Source organism: Pseudopodoces humilis, chromosome 5 (assembly GCF_049639895.1).
Source record: "Pseudopodoces humilis isolate 2021_Gansu_Grassland_sample_001 chromosome 5, ASM4963989v1, whole genome shotgun sequence".
NCBI lineage: Eukaryota > Metazoa > Chordata > Aves > Passeriformes > Paridae > Pseudopodoces > Pseudopodoces humilis.
In genome coordinates, this window is record NC_142204.1 from 61,155,391 (window position 1) to 61,172,799 (window position 17,409).

Here is a 17,409-nt window from a genome sequence, read left to right on the forward strand (position 1 = left end):
GAGACTTGACAAATACATTGCTATATTGTTTTCCAAAGCTATCTCCTTCTTTCTGTTTTCTCATCTAAAATATGTATTAGAGACAAGGCAAATTTGTACTAAAAATTGGTTCTAGTGGCATTGTATGTCAGCACAACCATGTGATGAGAAAGCCAGAGCAAGGTTAACCACTTATAAATTCAATAAAAACATGTGGTGGAGAATCATCTGTTACACACGAGTTTACTTCAAATGTTAAAAAGGGGATCCCTGGTTTACTTATTCAAAGCACCTGTGTCCAAATACTCCTGAATAAACAGAGCCTTATGAGAAAGAATCCTTGTATTTGGATTTAGCATACATAGGTTAAACTCCAGAGTGAAGCAGAGAGGCTTTTGTACTCTGAGGAAAGGCACGAGAATTTCTGTTTCTCAAAGTGCATCCTGCTTCTCCATAAAAATCATTTGCTCCATGTAATTGCTTGAAAGTGTGTAAAGCCTACTATTATTTTGTACAGTGTAATTTTAAATGATGACATTCTACTCCTGCTGAAATGTAACCTTAATTAAACTTCCAGTTTGTCTTGATATATGAACATAATCAGGTAATTTGGGTTATTTTTTCCCATTATTATTTTCCAAATGGATTACTCTTTTGCTGAGATCAGGAAAAAAATTATGAATGAGGACTTAAAAAATATTGCTTTCATAATTTCCATGTTCTCATAACTTGTGTGAGGGCTGGACTTGACATGCCATCTTAAAACACTGTTTTCTGTTTCTGGTTACCATTGAGTATGACAGCCAAATTAACTTTTGGCAGAAGAACTATAACTCCATAAAAGCCATAAAAGTTTAATTAAAGCAGTGAATGAAAGAAATTGATTTAGTATGTGAAATGTTTACATCTAGAAGGACCTATAGATGGTATTGCTCAGCTATTTTTCTTTAAAATTTATGTTAATGTCTTCAGGCCTATATGTACCATTTTACCTTTATTTTTTCCTGAAAGAAAAAACAAAAAAAATCTAAAAATATATTAAATATATTTAAATCCTCTTTCTTTATAAGCCAATATTTAATTTTATTTTCTTCTTTTTTTTTTTCTCTATGAAAATTCAAAGTCACATCCTTCCTGCTTTGGTTTTTTTTCCATGACATGTAAATCACAGAAGCTAAGTAAATTGGGCACTTTTGATTTTGGTTTAATTTGTCAACAGGGGTCTCAGTAGGGAATGGCAACCATCTTAAGTTATTTTCCAAAGAAACATGTAAAAGTAAAGTTTTTTTCCCCACCAATTTATCAAGCTGCGTATTGTTCTCCACTCACTCCAAGTTTGACTGTTGCCTTTCCCAATAAACACAATTAAGGAACCAGGTATTTGGATTTAAAAAGGAAGGGAAAAGCAACAGTGCTTTCAAACCTTTTTTTCATTTCTTTGGTTTGTTTGGGTTTTTTTTTCTAGTTTTGGTTTGGTTTTATTTAAGCAATGCATAGAAAGCCAAGACATTACAGTCTGCTTGGCTGATCACATTGGACGGATGGGCTTGTGTATTTATATTTTGGAAACAAGCCATAGGAATTTTGCTAGCGAACCCATTGTTAGTAATTTTTTTCCACTAAAACTCACAATTTAAATATTAGCAGGATTAAAACCACAAGTGTTTTTATATGCTAATCAGTATTACATAGATGTTTTCCATAGAGTGAAAGACATGTTTTGAATTATTAAGTCTTAGGCAGAGATCAAAGGTTTTTTCTTTGTATAAAAAATTGAATGATTTAATTTAGAATGATATTTGTATTCACAAGCTTTGATGACTTTGGTATGTGATTTGAAAGGTAAAAACATTGGTTTGATATTCCTCTTTCATGTTAGAGGTTGTGTAAACTCTTCATTGGGCAATTATTTTTTTCTCTTCTAAAATATGGATAGTACCAAAAAAAATCTGATATTTCAGCCCTTGGTATTATCTGGCAGTTGAAGGATCATAAAACAGATCTCTAAGGAACTATCATTACTAGCAATTACTCTCTTGGCACGTCACATATAGTCCTCTGTGTTGGTTATTGGTGTTTTCTTACTCCTTCAATTTTTACAGAAAATCAATTAAATTATTTATGATAATTTTTTTTATAGTCCTCATGCGCATCTATGACAGTATTAAAGCTTTAAAGTGGGAGATAATTTTATTACATCAAGAAAAAACAAATAACGTTTGCAACAAACAGATGGAGTTACACTTTGTAAAACTAGCACACATTGACAGAGATTCAGCTACAACAGTTCCAGGCAGGTAATAATCAGATTCCTGTAACAGCATTACACTTTCTTTTGGCTTTTTTTTTTTCCTTTCCATTTTTTAAGACATGAGAAGACAAAGCTTTTGCATGTGATTTTAGTCATATTTGCTTATTCTGCTAAAATTTCTGTGTTTTACCAAGTTTCCTTTAAACAAGATTTTAAAAGGACAGTTTCTCTTCCAACAACTTAGTAGTAAAATGCCATTTTCAAGTAGAATATTGTAGGTTCTGGAAGTCATACTTGACTAGTTATCATATAATGAATAGGAACAAATTGTGCATTTCATGCAAATGATTAAATATAATCATATGCAATTAGACATTTGCTCTTCTAACCAATACTTCATCAGTTGCTTTTTTGTCTTGTTTAGATAACTATTTTTTATCTCAAAATAAATATTTTATAGCTTCAAAACATATTCTCAAGCAATGATGATACATCTTGCAATTAAAATTTTTCATTGCTCTTTAAAATTGGAATATAATAAACCAAATTACATTTGAATTATTCTTCAAAGTATTTACTTCCTTAAAATATATATTAATATTTTATAATTTAGCTATTGCCAGTGTTCTTCATTTGCATAACTTATAACCATAATAGTTTTGTTGTAATCTTAAAAAAATAGTAGAGACCATATTTAGAAAGTATTAGGTCAGGTGTATACTTGTATTTTTTTTATGTCTCTTTTAATCAAAAAGGCTATGCCAGCAATGACCACACTTTAATTGATAAAGAAATAGAGTCTTAGTGTAGTTTTTCTGCGTCTCAGGACTGGTGTAAGCAACACAGAATAGCCTCTTGCTAAGATAAATTACATCTCCACTCAATGTTGGTCACTATCTTTATAGACACATGGTCTAGATATGTGCAGTCAAAATTGTGCTCATTGTCTACATTGTAAGATTTAATAACAGAATCTCTAATTTGAAATTCCTACACTCCTTGACAATTTGATTTTGCTATATTTTAGAAAATATTTTAATCTCTTTTTTGCTTAGAATTTTTATGTTTCTGTGGCTACAATATGTGTAGTCAAAAAATGTGGAGAACAGTATTTTCTTATGTTACAAAACATTTATAATTTTTTTTTTTAGTTTTAGGGTGTAATGATATCTAGATTGAGAAGTATTTGAATGAGATCTTGAGTCTCTACAAGAGCATCTTGAAACATTTGACTTACCTAAATGATTTAGGAGAAAGCAAAATGGCACTGGAAACCCTTTGTATGTATTTAGAGGCATTAGTGCAAAGAATATGGATTCTTATTGATGTGTCTTCCTCCTCCCTCTCTACCTGCCTGCATAAATGTGCAATAAGCTAAATAATGGCTCCTTTCTCCTACAAGTGACAAATAGGACCTTGAGCTTGAATGGAGGAACCAAAAAGAGCAAGAATGTTGTTGTTCAGTATATGCTCTCTCCATGTGTAGATGTGACACTTAGGGACATGGCTTAGTAAGGACTTGGCAGTTCTGTGTTAACAGTTGGACTCAATGATCTTAAAGGTCTTTTCCAAACTAAATGGTTCTATGATTTTATAATTATTTCCTCTGCTTTTATTCAATTCTTCCATCAAGTTCTTAGAAAAATTTTTGATAAAGGGATGAACTTTAAGGAATCATCTTCATTTTCTGTTTTCTTCAAGGCCTTTTTTTGTGTCTTTGGGCAAACCATGTGGCCCTCGGTTTTCTTTAAAAAGAATAATTTTTAGTATTTTTCGTGATTTATATTGATATTGCTATGGTATACCTTTGAAGTTGTGAAGGATAGATGATGGAAAAATACTGTTTTAGAGGGATTAGATTTCTTCCCAAGTGCTGACAAATTTATATTAGTTACACCTCTGAATTATTTTCAGGTTAAAATGTAGATATTCATTCAGACACAACTTGTGGAAGACAATATAAAAGTTTTAAGTCAAAATGTGGTATATCACAGTCAGTAAAAGCACCAAAAGCAATGTTTAGAATATTTACATAACAAAACAAAGACCTAACTGGTGTTAAGTTTTAGCAATAATTATTCAGGTATTTTAATGCTGGTTTCAATACATTATATGGGTCAAACTGTCTCTAAAAATTTTATGTGGAAGTATGTTGTTTTGTCTAGAACAATCTTTTGGCAAACATAACTGAATACTTGATTTCTGAGTATAATACTGAGTAAGTATGATTTTGAGTGCAATCCAAAGCAAACTAGTTAAGAGAAATGCGTAGAATTACTGCACAAAACTTTTGGGTCTGATCATGATCTTTACTGATTTAAAGGGTTGCCTATATCCAGTGGGAATATCATCAGAAATACCATGCCACGTGCCCCAGAAAATGCCATTGCGAACACCCTTGTATTTCTTGTGGTAGTACTTGCCATTGAGATTGGCTGACAAGCAGGCATCAAACCACCAGCCAGAGCTGTAGTATGCACCACAGTTTCCTGAGGGATACCTGTCATTGTCCTTGTCTGGGGTTGTAAAGAACTTCTGGTCGTGGTTGTAGTGCCTGCTGTAGTGGAGAGCATCTCCTGCTGTGCCGCTGTAGCCGTGGACGCTGAGACGGTACTTGAGGTACTCGTTGGCCACATAGAAGTGGTCGTATTTTGCGTACTCTCTGATTCCATTGAAATCTTCAAGATCAATTCTCAGTTGCATTTCCTGGCTCCTTGTCAGGAGGTGAATTTTGTCATTGCCTAGCCAAAACTCCCTGCTGAGGTTTCCAAAGCCATGTTTGTAGTCATTCCAGGTTCTGTTGAAGTTAGTGCTGCCGTCCTGACGCCGCTGCAGCATTGTCCAGCCGCCTCCTTGTGTTTGCATATCACAGTAAACTTCAAAGCTCTCATTTCTGGGATCAGGGCTAATCCTGTAGATTCCATTACTCCTTCTCCCTGCTGTGTAGTGGTCAGCACAGTCTCTCTGCATTATTTGTATTACTGGTGAAAGAACAAGTGGTGTTAGAATAAACATAATTTCAATTTAAAAAAATGAAAATTTTTTACCCAGACTGATATGGCATACAGAACTTGCATTGGAGAGACTTTTACATAGCAAATAGTGTTGCAGCAATTTAAGTTCTAAGGAAAAACACCTTTTCCATCAGATTTAGCTTATAACAGATGTCACCTAGGATCTCTGCATCAGACAGCTGTCTAAAAAAACCCATCTAAACTACATTTTTTTATCAAAATGCCTAATATAAGGGCATTTTGTATATTTGCTTTCCTTTTTGTCCTTTTCTCTACTCTATCATTTCATTATCTTGTGTAAATTCAACCTGATTTCTTGAGTCTGTATTACTAATGCTCTGTGTTTACATTTGCTGTTTTTTGCATTTAAATATATAGCTTCACAACCTGCCTACAATTTACAGCTCCATCTGGCAGTATGTCAGAGAAAGAACTCTGTCCATGTGGGAATGATGTTAACCTGGCTATTGTTAAGTAAACATCATTTGACAGAGAACATAACATATTAGGAATGCTTTGTGTGTTAATGTTGACTGTACTTTAGGAAGCAGGAAAAAAGTAATAAAATTGTCACATCTGTTGTAGTAATTGTATGGTTCCTAGAAAGATGAAGGTGATGGTGATTTCCTGTGTATGTGGCATCACTGGCTTTACAGAAAGGAAGAATGTTAGCATCTACTGTTGATGTGATCTACTATAATGTGTTTTATTCAGAAGAAAAATACCCCCAGATTTTTCCCTCAGAGTGAAAATCCATTTTTGGTCCACAATGTCATCCAATAATGTCTTTCTGTTCAACAGCATGGTATTAAAATTCCATATTCTTAAGTGATATGGAGAGCTCTCAGAAGTCCTCTTTTAAGAGTCAAAACCATAATGTTCATTCCTACTCTCAATTTGAATGTACGGGCATGTTCATTTGCAAGTTCTGTTGTAATTTTTCCTAGAAAATCTCAACGAACTGCTTCTTGAAAGGGAGGAGTGATCTGCAGCAGGGAGTAAGACTCAGGACTTCTTGTTTGCCAGAAACTGGACATTTATGAAACCACAACGAATTCTCATTTATTTCGCCAAACTTCGTGTAAAATCTTTGGTGGACTAAATTTCAGAGCAGTTATTAACACTGAATATACATTTCTGATAAAATGCTTTTATGATCCAATTTAACTCCTATTTAAATAAAGTTTTACTATTATTTTCAGTGGGTGCAAGAATAGCTCCTGAATAGGAAAAAGTTGTAGCTGTTTTCCTTGCTAGCTTTCATAATGAATATATTGCTACTACAAATGCTTTTAGCATGTTGCTGTGAAATATAAAGAATATCTCCGTGATCATGTGTCCTGAACAATACCCAGCATTTCAATAAATGTGAGGAATATCAAAAAATTATTTAGTCTGTTATTTAGTCTGTTTTAAAGTACTCTACTTGAATTTGATTCAGTGCCCATTATTAATATAACAAAAAATTACTCTTTTTTTTTTGAGAGTTTTGTATCTGAACAAACATAATTTATTTGTAGTGATTTTTTGATTTATCATATAGTAGAAGCTTTACCTTTATTATTACTTATTTGCTTTTTTCAGAGAAGAACACTTTAAAGAATTTCAGCTGTACATACACTGTACACTTGCAGATCCTTCTATTTTTAATATAGACGTAGATAGAAGGACAATTTTATTTTAATCTTGGATGTTAAGCAAGAGACTTAAAGATTGCAATGCAGCCTGCTCTTTCTCTGTTTTGTCTCTTGAGAGCTTTATCTTCTTATGTTTAATATCTAAGTGGTAGAATACACTGACAATCTAGGGAACATTTCTTGTTTTCAAGGATTCCTATACGTAATATAAAAACTTTATTTGACTTTTAGAACACACCTCAATCTTGCCTTAATGACAGCAAACATTAGGAAGAGAGCATTGGTTCTATTCCTTTATTAGTAGAATGAAATCATAAAAGAAAAACATGTTTTTTCGCTGATAACATCTGTTTTCTGTTTTATACTGCTTATATATTAAATTAATGCAGAGTGTTTAGTGTTAAAATGATGATACATACGTTACCCAGTTGATAAGTGCTGTTAAGTAAGCTTTTTTTGGCTGAGCCTTTCAGATGTTTGCTGTGATGATAAGAAAATTATTTTATTATCCATCTGTTAAAAACTAAGCATTTTACTAGATTCACTTGCTGATTGATGATGTCTTGGACCCCTTTTCAGAATATCTGCAGTTTTGGAGTAATGAAAAATAAAATGGCAGTTTTCTAAGGAACACCTAAAGAAAATTTACCCCTTCTCATCCAAGGAGAAAGTATGTGTAGGTCACTGATGTATAATGTCTCTAATGAAGGGTATTGTGGTGTAAAATAAAGATAATTTTTCATGTTTATTTATTAAATTGTGAAAAATTGTCCTTTAACAATTAATATTTTAAATCCCTTAATGAAATCCAATTCTAGGAGGAACTGAACACCTGCAACTCTCAGTAACCCTCTAGTGGTTGCTGAAATATTTTACAGGAGTATAAATAAACACTAAAAGAGCAAATACTTGTGAAGTTAATAACGCAGCTATTTGGGTAAAATAAATTTTAAATTGTTTACCTAATACTAGTGAAATGCACTGAAAGTTTATGCAGGCAGTAAGAGTTAACAGATTACATACCAGGTCTTGCTTGCATTGCTGGACACTTAGAAGAACATTTGTTATCCAGGTTGTTCACAGCAAATGTCAAATTTGCAACTTTGCTGTCAACATAATGTTCCACATTGTTCATGTTTATGAGGCTCAGCTTCTCCAAACGACCCTGCAGTGTCTGAATCTGGCTCTTTGCATTTTTTAAGCTGGTTGCCATTCTGTTAACTTTGCTTTGCAGTTCCTTTACTCTGTTATCTTGGCTTTCGCTGTTCTCTGCATTGTTAGGTAGCAGAAATTCATTGCTTCTGTCTCTTTCTTGGTTGTCATCTGCTTGCAGCTTGCAATCTTGGCAGCATTTCTTCAGCTTGTTTACTGATTCTTTAAGGGTCTGTACTTCTTTGAGAGTCTTCTCAAGCAGTTTGAATTCTTTGGGTATCTGGATGGTCATCGGAGGCAAACTTATCTGATAAGGACAATCCTCTCCTTCATCACATTTCCGATTAGTTTTGAGCTTTATGGGACAAGTCTCAGTAAGTTTTGCTTCTTTAGCATTCTCTTCCTCTTCTAAAATAACTGCCAAAACATTTGTTAAAGCAAGGAGAGCTGACTTCAGTAAGACTATGTAAATGAGGAGCTTCATCTTCACCGAGAAAGAAGCAGTATGAGGAAGTATGCAGAAGTGGAACAACTTTATAAGGGCAGCTTGAAGCCTGTGAGTTATCAGACAGCCTACACTGTTCTCAGAAATGGGTGGGAGTGCTTGCATCACGAGTGATTAATAGCAGAGCAAAGTTAGGTAGTGCTTGCAAGAGTAGCACATTTCAGTGAATATTTCTGACTCAGAGCTAGTGTATGTAAGCAAGATGATGAAATGCATGTGTGCTGGTAAATTATGTAGTTTAATTTCATTCCTTGTTGTACATGGATTTTCTTTTTTTTTAAAAAAAGCAGGTAGAAAAAGTGAAAAACAGCCCTTTTCCCAGTTTGAGATTTATCACAGCAATAGCTTTACTGACAGTCAGTCCACCTTCCCCTATTTTTTTTTAACTTAATGGACATATTCATATAAATTATTTAAAACCCCATACATGTTGAAACACATATATAGGTTTGGTTCCAAACATTTTTCAGTATAGAGTCACAAATTCAGGAGGATGAACAGCACTTTCTTTTTACTGTTTCATCTAGCCCACTTTAAAATAGCTATCTGGAATATTCATAATCTCTATGGCACATCACAGTTAAAATTCACTATTATCTAATTTGGGGTACTTCTTATTGAGCCTTTTTAAGTGAGGGGAAGTGGACTTAAGACAGTTTCCCTTTTGATGCATGAGATCCTATTTGTTAGACTAATGGTATGGAAAACCCAAAGAAAATCCTGATGCTCTGATTAATGTCCCAGATTATAAATCTAAAGTGGGGCAGAGACCTACAGAAGGAACTCTCTTCTGTTTGAAGTATTGCTTTTCTTTTTATTATGCCTCTTATCAGCTTTCAGAGTTAATCATGTACTTTACATGACTAATCACTCCAAATTAAATAATTCTTCAGGTGACAATTGCCATTTTCATTCTACAGCCACCTTTGCCATTCTCATGTGATGCCTGTGCAGTTTTAATGATCTATGTAATTTTCCTTATGCCTAAAAACAAAGCGACATGGATATGTCTTTATGCATTCACAGCTCAGTCAAGAGTCAACTTGCAGGAGTAAAGGGTATTTACACCAGTTCTTGTTTAATTAGTCCAATCTGAAACATTTCTTTCCCTAAACCCTATTTGAAATTACTCATAACACAGATTAAACATTAAGCAGACATTAGTCACACGTATAATCCACAAGTTCATGACCTCTGTAATGTTACTAGCTTTTATACACACTGCATGCTTCTATTGATAGTACAGAAGGGAGGCTTGGTAAAAAAAACCTGCTTGTCTAACCCCTGCAACAATTCCTTCAGATTCCTGCATAGCACAAAAGTTTAAGCATTTTCTTGGGAGATGTGTTTTGAATGTACCTTTCTTGTATTCTAAATAAACATCCTAGAACCTGCCATGATGCTTTTAGTTATGTGGCAAAACTGTATCTCCCCCTGTCAGATCATGATAGTTCCCCAGCAGTGAGGTGAAAGGCACCTCCTGCCATTCAGGTGTAAGATACTGACATCACTTTGGTTTTGTTAAAAATGCATCAAAACTGATATTTTTGTAGAAGATTAAATATATTATTTTAATTAGGAAGTAATTTTTTTTAATTTTTGGTTTGATTAGCAGAATGCTAATTTTTCATTGTATAAGTCTAAAATCAGGTACTTCTTAAGACTTGTTCTTGTGTATGACTGCTGCTGTCAAATGGAGGAAAGCTATACCAGCATCTTTGGATGGGCTTTAGAAATAGAATAGAATTCTTAAATCCTTGTTATTTGGGAAGCCCCACACTCTTGTTTGTTCAATTTACAATTAACTCTGCTATCTGTTTTGTGACTTTGAACTGCAAAAAAATGTTCTGTATCTGTAAAATGAGTAATATTTATCCTTCACAGACCACGTTTTTTTATTTGCCTTGAAATAATATTTGCATAACAAATATTGTTGTAATTTGTGATTGCTGTGCTGCATTGAAAGCCTAAACTATCTTTAGAATTTTGTAACATCTAGAAGGGCAGAAATTTTTGCTCATACTGAATGTAAAAAGAAAGTTCAGACAGAAAGGTGAGGAATCCAAACTTTTCAAATACCTCTGTCCTGAGACATCCATCCATTAGTCCCATATATATCTTCCTTTTGGGATGTTTACTTTCTCCTTTGGATGAGACTTTAGTAATCTTGAGTTGCTCTGTTTTCCTCCTGATTTCATTATGAATCATGTTCTGCTGCTAAACTGTCACCAGTCTGCTTGGAGTCCAGAAGATCCATTTCTCCACCAGTCTGTGTGTTTTTCCTACCTGGAACACCCTTGTAATTGAGTACTGGTCTTTCTTTCTGTTCTGTCAGGAAATTCCCAATAATTTGTCACATCTCTTTTCTTTCTTCAGGAGCCCAAAATAGTATGACACAGCCTTTTTCATGTTTCATGACTCTTATCCTTCTTGGAATAAATGAAGCAAACTTTCAAATCTGAGTTTTTCATCAAAGAGGAAGGACACTGAGTAGTCTTAAGCTGTGAGATGCTGATGCAGTTGAACTAATGGCAGAAATATTGGACCAGAATTAAACTAACACCTACTGTTTGTTTATAAACAAAGTTTCTTTCCAGATGGGGTTTCTCTAGATCTAGAGTGTGCTGCATAATACTTAAAACTTTAAATTAGTTAAACAATCACAAACCCCAAAAGCCAATATTTTTCAACTGTGAAAGGACCTAACTGAATAACAGCTGATTACTGTAACTGAAGCTTTTCTGCTAAGATCTTTGCTTTATACTTAAAACTCATTTTCTTGTTGCTTTTAATCTCTTAGTCTACTTTTTAGGAATATTTTTTCCTGTGGACTGAAGAGATTTCTCTATTATACAGACATCTTCCTAAAGATAAAGAAAATAACTGACAGCTCAAGATATTCTGAAATTCTACTGAAGATTTTAATTCTGTTCACAGAACTACCCAGTGATTACAAGGTTAAAGAAGTGATATATTTTGTTTTATCAGACTTGTCTGAGATTGTTTATCCAAAGTTTATCAAAATGAGCATGGACCATTTCCCATGAATTTTTAGGGTAAGGTTTTTTCTTTTTCTGGCAGATAATGGGATGTAGGTCAAATAGAAAACAACAAATGTATGATTGTAGGCAGGTGTTCATTTGACTTGTGACTATGGCAATTTAAAACACAACAGCTTGGCATCTGTTTGATTTCTAGCTTTGTTCTGGGAGTCAATATCTCCTGCAGAAGAATTGCTGCAAAATATCCAGGTTTGTCTAAGCAGTTCAAATGATTGCTATGTACAAACCTGAAGTATTTTGCGGCTCATTCATACAAACCATTTTGGTGGCAGAGATTGAATGTATTAAGATTCAACTGCCGCAGTAATATTTCTGATGTTTTTTGTAGACTTCAGCAATTCTGTGAAACATTTTGACTGAGAAAGAGAATGACAAGTAATTAGATTAATTTTCCACAATGTGGAAAATGTGGAAAAATAATTATTGTGGAATAATGTTTTTCCACAATGTGGACTATATACCAAAAGTCCATACTAGAAAGAAATTCTGACTTAGAATTCTTTCTGATTAACTAGTTTTCTTTTTTTAACTCAGTAGTCATTCTTCATGCAAGCAGTCCTAATGTTGTCCACTGGATTGTGGGACTGCCTATTCAGCTTCCTCATGTGTTTGTGAGAACATATCAGAACACAAAAGGAAAGGCAGTCCTATTCCATTTGATAGTATAAATATTCTTATTTAGATACAGATTACATAGAACTAGTGGCTGCATGACTTTCCTACCTGCTTTAATTGTTCATTGCTTTATTCATAAATTCTGGCAACAGGCAGAAAGGCACCACTGACATAGAGCATGTAAGCAGAGGATATGATATTTATATCCACAACTGTAAATATAATACACGTTATAAAATTCATGTGGTCAATGAACATCACTTTTTCTGTTAAGGTGAGCATAATATTTTTAAATATCCACAAAACTCTGTTCTTATTAATTCTATTTCTCCCATGACGTCTGATCTGCCTGCTCAAAATCTACAGTTTACTGCTATTTCCTTTATCTGTATAGCCACAGAAGATGCTGTAGTTAGCTCAGTATACAAAGAGAATAAACCCAAATGCACTTTCAGAGTGATGATATACCAAGTACAAAAGCCTCTCCCTCCTATGTATTTTAAGAAAAATCCCCTTTCCGTTTCCTGCAAACCTGCTCCAATGAAAGCAGCAAGTGTAAGGCTATGCTGGTTACTTACTATCTGAATTTCTAGCTTCCTAGCCAAATGAAATTTGCTGACAGCAGGAAAGCTATGTCCTTTCCTGAAATCCCTGTCTTATTGGTCTCCTATGCCCTCTTTTCTGAGCCATGCAAGACTCAGTTGGCCAGCAGAATATCCTCACCCACTGTACCATATTGATTGTGGCTGATGTTTATATTTTCCATGTAGGGATTGCTTTTGCCCATGAACTAGGGGACAAAACTACTGTTATGAACTATGCCTTGGGAAAGAATTTAGGATTTTTTTTCCTAGTCATTATTTGTTTGTTTTAGGAGACTCTTCAGCAGTTTGTTGTTCATTAAAGGATGCCTGGTTCATCCATCTGTAATTAAAGAAATAAAATTGTAGAAGTTCAGTGTAAGGCAGTACAGTGTATCTACTGTGAGTAAGTGTATTTATGATTTGTGTGTATGCCTTTACTCCCACCTGACTGCATTTGTGCAACCAATAACCTCATGGCTTCAAGCATTGTTGTTTGTCACCTACATTAAATGTTTAGGAAACTCAGTGACAAATACTATTCTACTTGAAATGCTAATAAATGGGCTTTTTCTATGGACTTTCCATACTTATTCTCAAGTCTACTTCCTGTAATAAATGTATGTAGTTCCAGGTGAGAGGGATGACACCTTATTTTTACATTCCAATTACAGTATCTGTTTAAAACCCTCAGTGCATTTTTCTTTACTTTCTACCACTGTAACCTTTCTCTAGAATAATGACTTAAGCAAGGCATATCATTCTCTAAATAACTGCAGTATAGCTATTTCTGTGTGTACTTTCGATGTTTCCCAATCTCCAAAAAGGAATGCAGAATTGCATACCAATGGCTACAATTTATTGCAAACTGAGTGTTTACAGACTTAAATTAGTGACTTTTATCTTCTTGTTTTAAAATAGTTTGAAATATGTGCTGAAGCCTGAAATATTGCTGAGTAGAAAATTATAGATAATTTTTTATTAGTCTTCAATATGTGTATGAATATTTGAAACATATTGAAAAAGGCACGATGACTGAATAAAGAGTATAAAGATTATATTTTCTTCTGTTGTGTTTGGCTTTTTTAAGATTGCCAGAGAGGTTGCAAACACAATCTTTTAATTGGTTTGCCTTCATTTTTGGGTGCTTCATCTTGAAGTGGCCAGGACATGATCAGAATTAGTGAGAAGTTATAGTTTTGAACTTGCACTGAGCAGTGGGCCAAGATACGGCCTAGATAATTTGGAGATACCAGGCACAGGCAAGCCAAACACTTGCAGATACCCCTAGCCCTGTGATTCCATGGAGGCTGTATCCAGGAATATGGACAGAAATGCAAGTCATAGCATGGGTTCAGTGTGCTTGTACCTGTTGCCCTGCTACAATGTTGAAACAAACCCTGAGAAGGTGGCATTGCTTTCTCCCCCAAATGAGTCACACCTGAGCTGTGTGCTATGTCCAAACTCTGTGGCTTCATGAGGATTTTGACAGAGGAGGCAGAGCTCTCTCTCTCTCAGTTCAAGGAGGTGAACTTACCCTTTATCTTTGCTGAATGCTTAACCTTTTAAATATTATATGAAAGAGGTAAGAAAAGCTCTTGAAATAAACAGCACAAAAGAAAAATTCCAAATCTGACAAAACAGACTGGCCAGAAGAGCCACATGCCAAGGAGCTAATAATGAAATCCTTAGTGTATACAAAGTATAAAATATATTAATCCTTTGATATTTTTCTCTAGTTTACTAGTAGGAGGGAAAAGAGTTGTTTGATGAGACATTTCAGATGTTTCAAATAGCAAATGAATATAAAATTGGACATTCTATGTATTAAAATAACAGTAACTGTAGTCACAATGTGTTGTTACAGTTACAAAACCTACAACTTATCATGAAGAAAGGGAAAGGGTTATTATTCCATTTGAGCTTAGAATACATTTTAGTTGTTTTGCAGTAACTGCAAACATAATTAGAAACACGTGTTAGCTACATCGTTTCTCCAAAATGCAGAGATCCTAGGCACTGCTGAAATTGAGTCTTTCCTAAGAAGCCTCAAGTGCTTCACTTAATAATGACTGTAAGTAATTGATGTTAAATGGTAATTTCTTGGTGGTGACTTTATTTATCTTCTGTGCTTATTTTGTGTGCTTTTTTTATCAAAAAACTATGAAGAGTTAGACCAATATTCAGATTCCATCATCTATTTATGTTTAAGATTTGGCTGAATTTTATTCATTTCTGAAGAGTCCCTTAAGAACTTTAAGAGCCTTGAAATTTGAAATGGGAAATGTGCCTAGAGTTCTTATTTATATCATATTTGAGTTAGAGAAAACTTGTTCTGGAATTTCAGATGAGTTCCTTGCTGCATTTTTTTGAGCTGACTGTCAGAAAGAATTGAATATAATATGATAAAATGGAGAATGTCCACTCCAGTTAATGCAGAGTGAAGAGGTGTTAATAAAGTTAGGGCCAGATGTCACTAGTTTTGCTCACATGGATGAGTACTTCATTTATCAGGTGGATCCTCTCCCTTCTGTGGCTTTAATTTCTATTCCTATTCTGACATATTATCTTTCTTACAAACATCACTATCCACCTTCCAACCTTGGAAAGACTACTGTGGTCTTAGATGCAGGGGCTCATGTGCCTGAAATCATGCTGCCAGGATAGAGAAGAGGTCCCTCCGATAGTATATAATCTCACATAGTGCTCACATTTTCTTGGAATTTTCATTAGGAGATTTTAAAGACAGGTCTGGTGGAGAACTGTTGGTAGCAAGTGAATATGAACTTGTAGAGAGAAAAGTTTTTCAGGTGTACAGAAGTGTTATTTGAGCATAAGTATGTTATGTTTTTCTCATGGTCTCATATATTTAAATGATTCCTGCTCAGAGACAAAAAATCTACCTTTTCCTTCTAGAAAAATACAAAGGATATGTCCTTCCCTTTCAGATTCTCTGCAACATTTTCTTCCACATTTTTTGTAATTGGACAGAATTATCCAGTATTTTACTTCATGGGATTTTTCACTGATTGAAGGAAACAAATTTGCTTTGGAACTTGGGTTTGGATTTGGTTTTGTTTTGTTATGTTTTGTTTTTCTGGTAGAAAAGCCAGACTTCAAATCACAAAGCAATATAAAAAATTGCAACAAAGTTAGAAAATTACAAGGGTAATTTAAGGGTAACTTAATAGGGTAACTTAAGGGTAACTTAATATGGTAAAATAAACATAACAGAAATTTTACATTAAAAGGAAAAGATTCAAGTAAATCCAGCAATATGACACATAATTCTGTATTTTAAATTTAATTGCTTTTATGGGAGTATGGGGAAACAGAAAGTAGAAAGTTGCCAGGCAACCATTCGTTAAAAGACAAATCTTTATCCAACTTTCCAGTAATTCTACATTTAGATAACGAAAATTTATTCTGATTTGTCCAGATGATCTATCAAAGTTGAGTTGTTTGAAAATGTCTGGGGTCCCAGTTCATTATAAAATGAGAAAGAAAATCTGAGAAAAGCAATATACATTAAATACAACTGACATGGAATGGGACTGGAAGACTCAACAAGTTAAGAATATTTATCTGACTATATTCCAGACTCCAAATCTGAGATCACCAGTATAATAAAATTACCTCAGTTCTTTTAAGGGCATTATGGTTAACACAGGACTGAAAAAACCCTCATCCTCAATTGCCATTTACAAGCCCTTTTTTTCTCACTTCTCCCTCTTCTCACTCACTGTGTTACTTTTCAGTATAGCAATGTAATTACACTGAGGACACCTACATTTCACCTAACCCAGCAATTGGAGAACTTCTGAGCAATAAAATGAACTATGAGTGCATAAATAGTGTTGGTGGTTTTATCATTAATGTGGGACAAGCCACCTTGAAAGAATTACGTATCCTTATATCAGGGGCATAATCTCTTGTCTGGTTTTATCATCACAATTAATACAATTTTTCTAGAGTAGGATCACATGTTTGCTTCCTTCTTCCACAAACTATTTCTTCCCCTTAGTTTTCTCTTTCCCTTCTGCCCTCCCAAGAATCTTGGAGAAAACAATATACCAGGTTTTAATAACAAATCCTGGGAACCAGGGTGGCCCAGTGCAGTCTCTTTGATGGCTCTCCCAATAACTCTGTGGTAATGGGAACTATCTGGTGATGAAACTTTCCAGGAAGTCTCACTGCCTTTGACATGTTGGTATGCCATCCATGCAGTTGTGTGTAGTCCTCAGTGCTACAAGTCTTCACGATGCATAGGAGCAACCTTCCTGAAGTAGAGCTCTTAGCTCTGAACTGAACTGAGTAATTAGTAATTGAAATCTGTATGTTTCTGGACATAAAGAAGCAGACACAGCCTCCAGAACAAGCAAGTTTATTTCTGTGGAAGCATTGGTGTAGATCTGCACGGAAAACCTAAGCAGTAAAAAAAAAAAAAATGTAACTCACAGGTACAGATCAGAGTGTGGAGAAAGCACATTAATGAGGCACCACACAAATAGGACAACTGTATCTATGTATGAGGCTAAGGAAATAAATGGGTTGAGAAAGGGAAATATTTTCTTTCTCACAGAAGACCTAGATAGAACTTTGAACTTAAGTGA

At 34.4% G+C, this 17,409-nt stretch overlaps 2 protein-coding genes across 2 annotated transcripts in view; one reads left to right on the forward strand and one right to left on the reverse strand.

Annotated features, from left to right (window-relative positions):
• The window catches only part of CCDC146 (coiled-coil domain containing 146), a 60,373-nt gene that overhangs the window by 5,338 nt on the left and 37,626 nt on the right, over positions 1–17,409 (forward strand). The window lies entirely within an intron of this gene.
• FGL2 (fibrinogen like 2) lies at positions 2,144–8,643 on the reverse strand. Its single transcript, XM_005526016.3, has 2 exons — positions 7,905–8,643; positions 2,144–5,211 (listed from the first exon to the last, which is right to left on the reverse strand). Exons 1-2 carry the CDS (start codon positions 8,641–8,643, stop codon positions 4,505–4,507), a joined length of 1,446 nt encoding a protein of 481 aa, XP_005526073.2. The 3' UTR covers positions 2,144–4,504.

Coding starts and splice junctions, on each gene's coding strand:
- FGL2 (XM_005526016.3), bottom strand. CDS start 8,643: ATGCAAGCACTCCCACCCATTTCTGAGAACAGTGTAGGCTGTCTGATA. Junction 5,212..7,904: donor AGCAATGCAAGCAAGACCTG/GTATGTAATCTG, acceptor TTCTTTCACCAG/TAATACAAATAATGCAGAGA.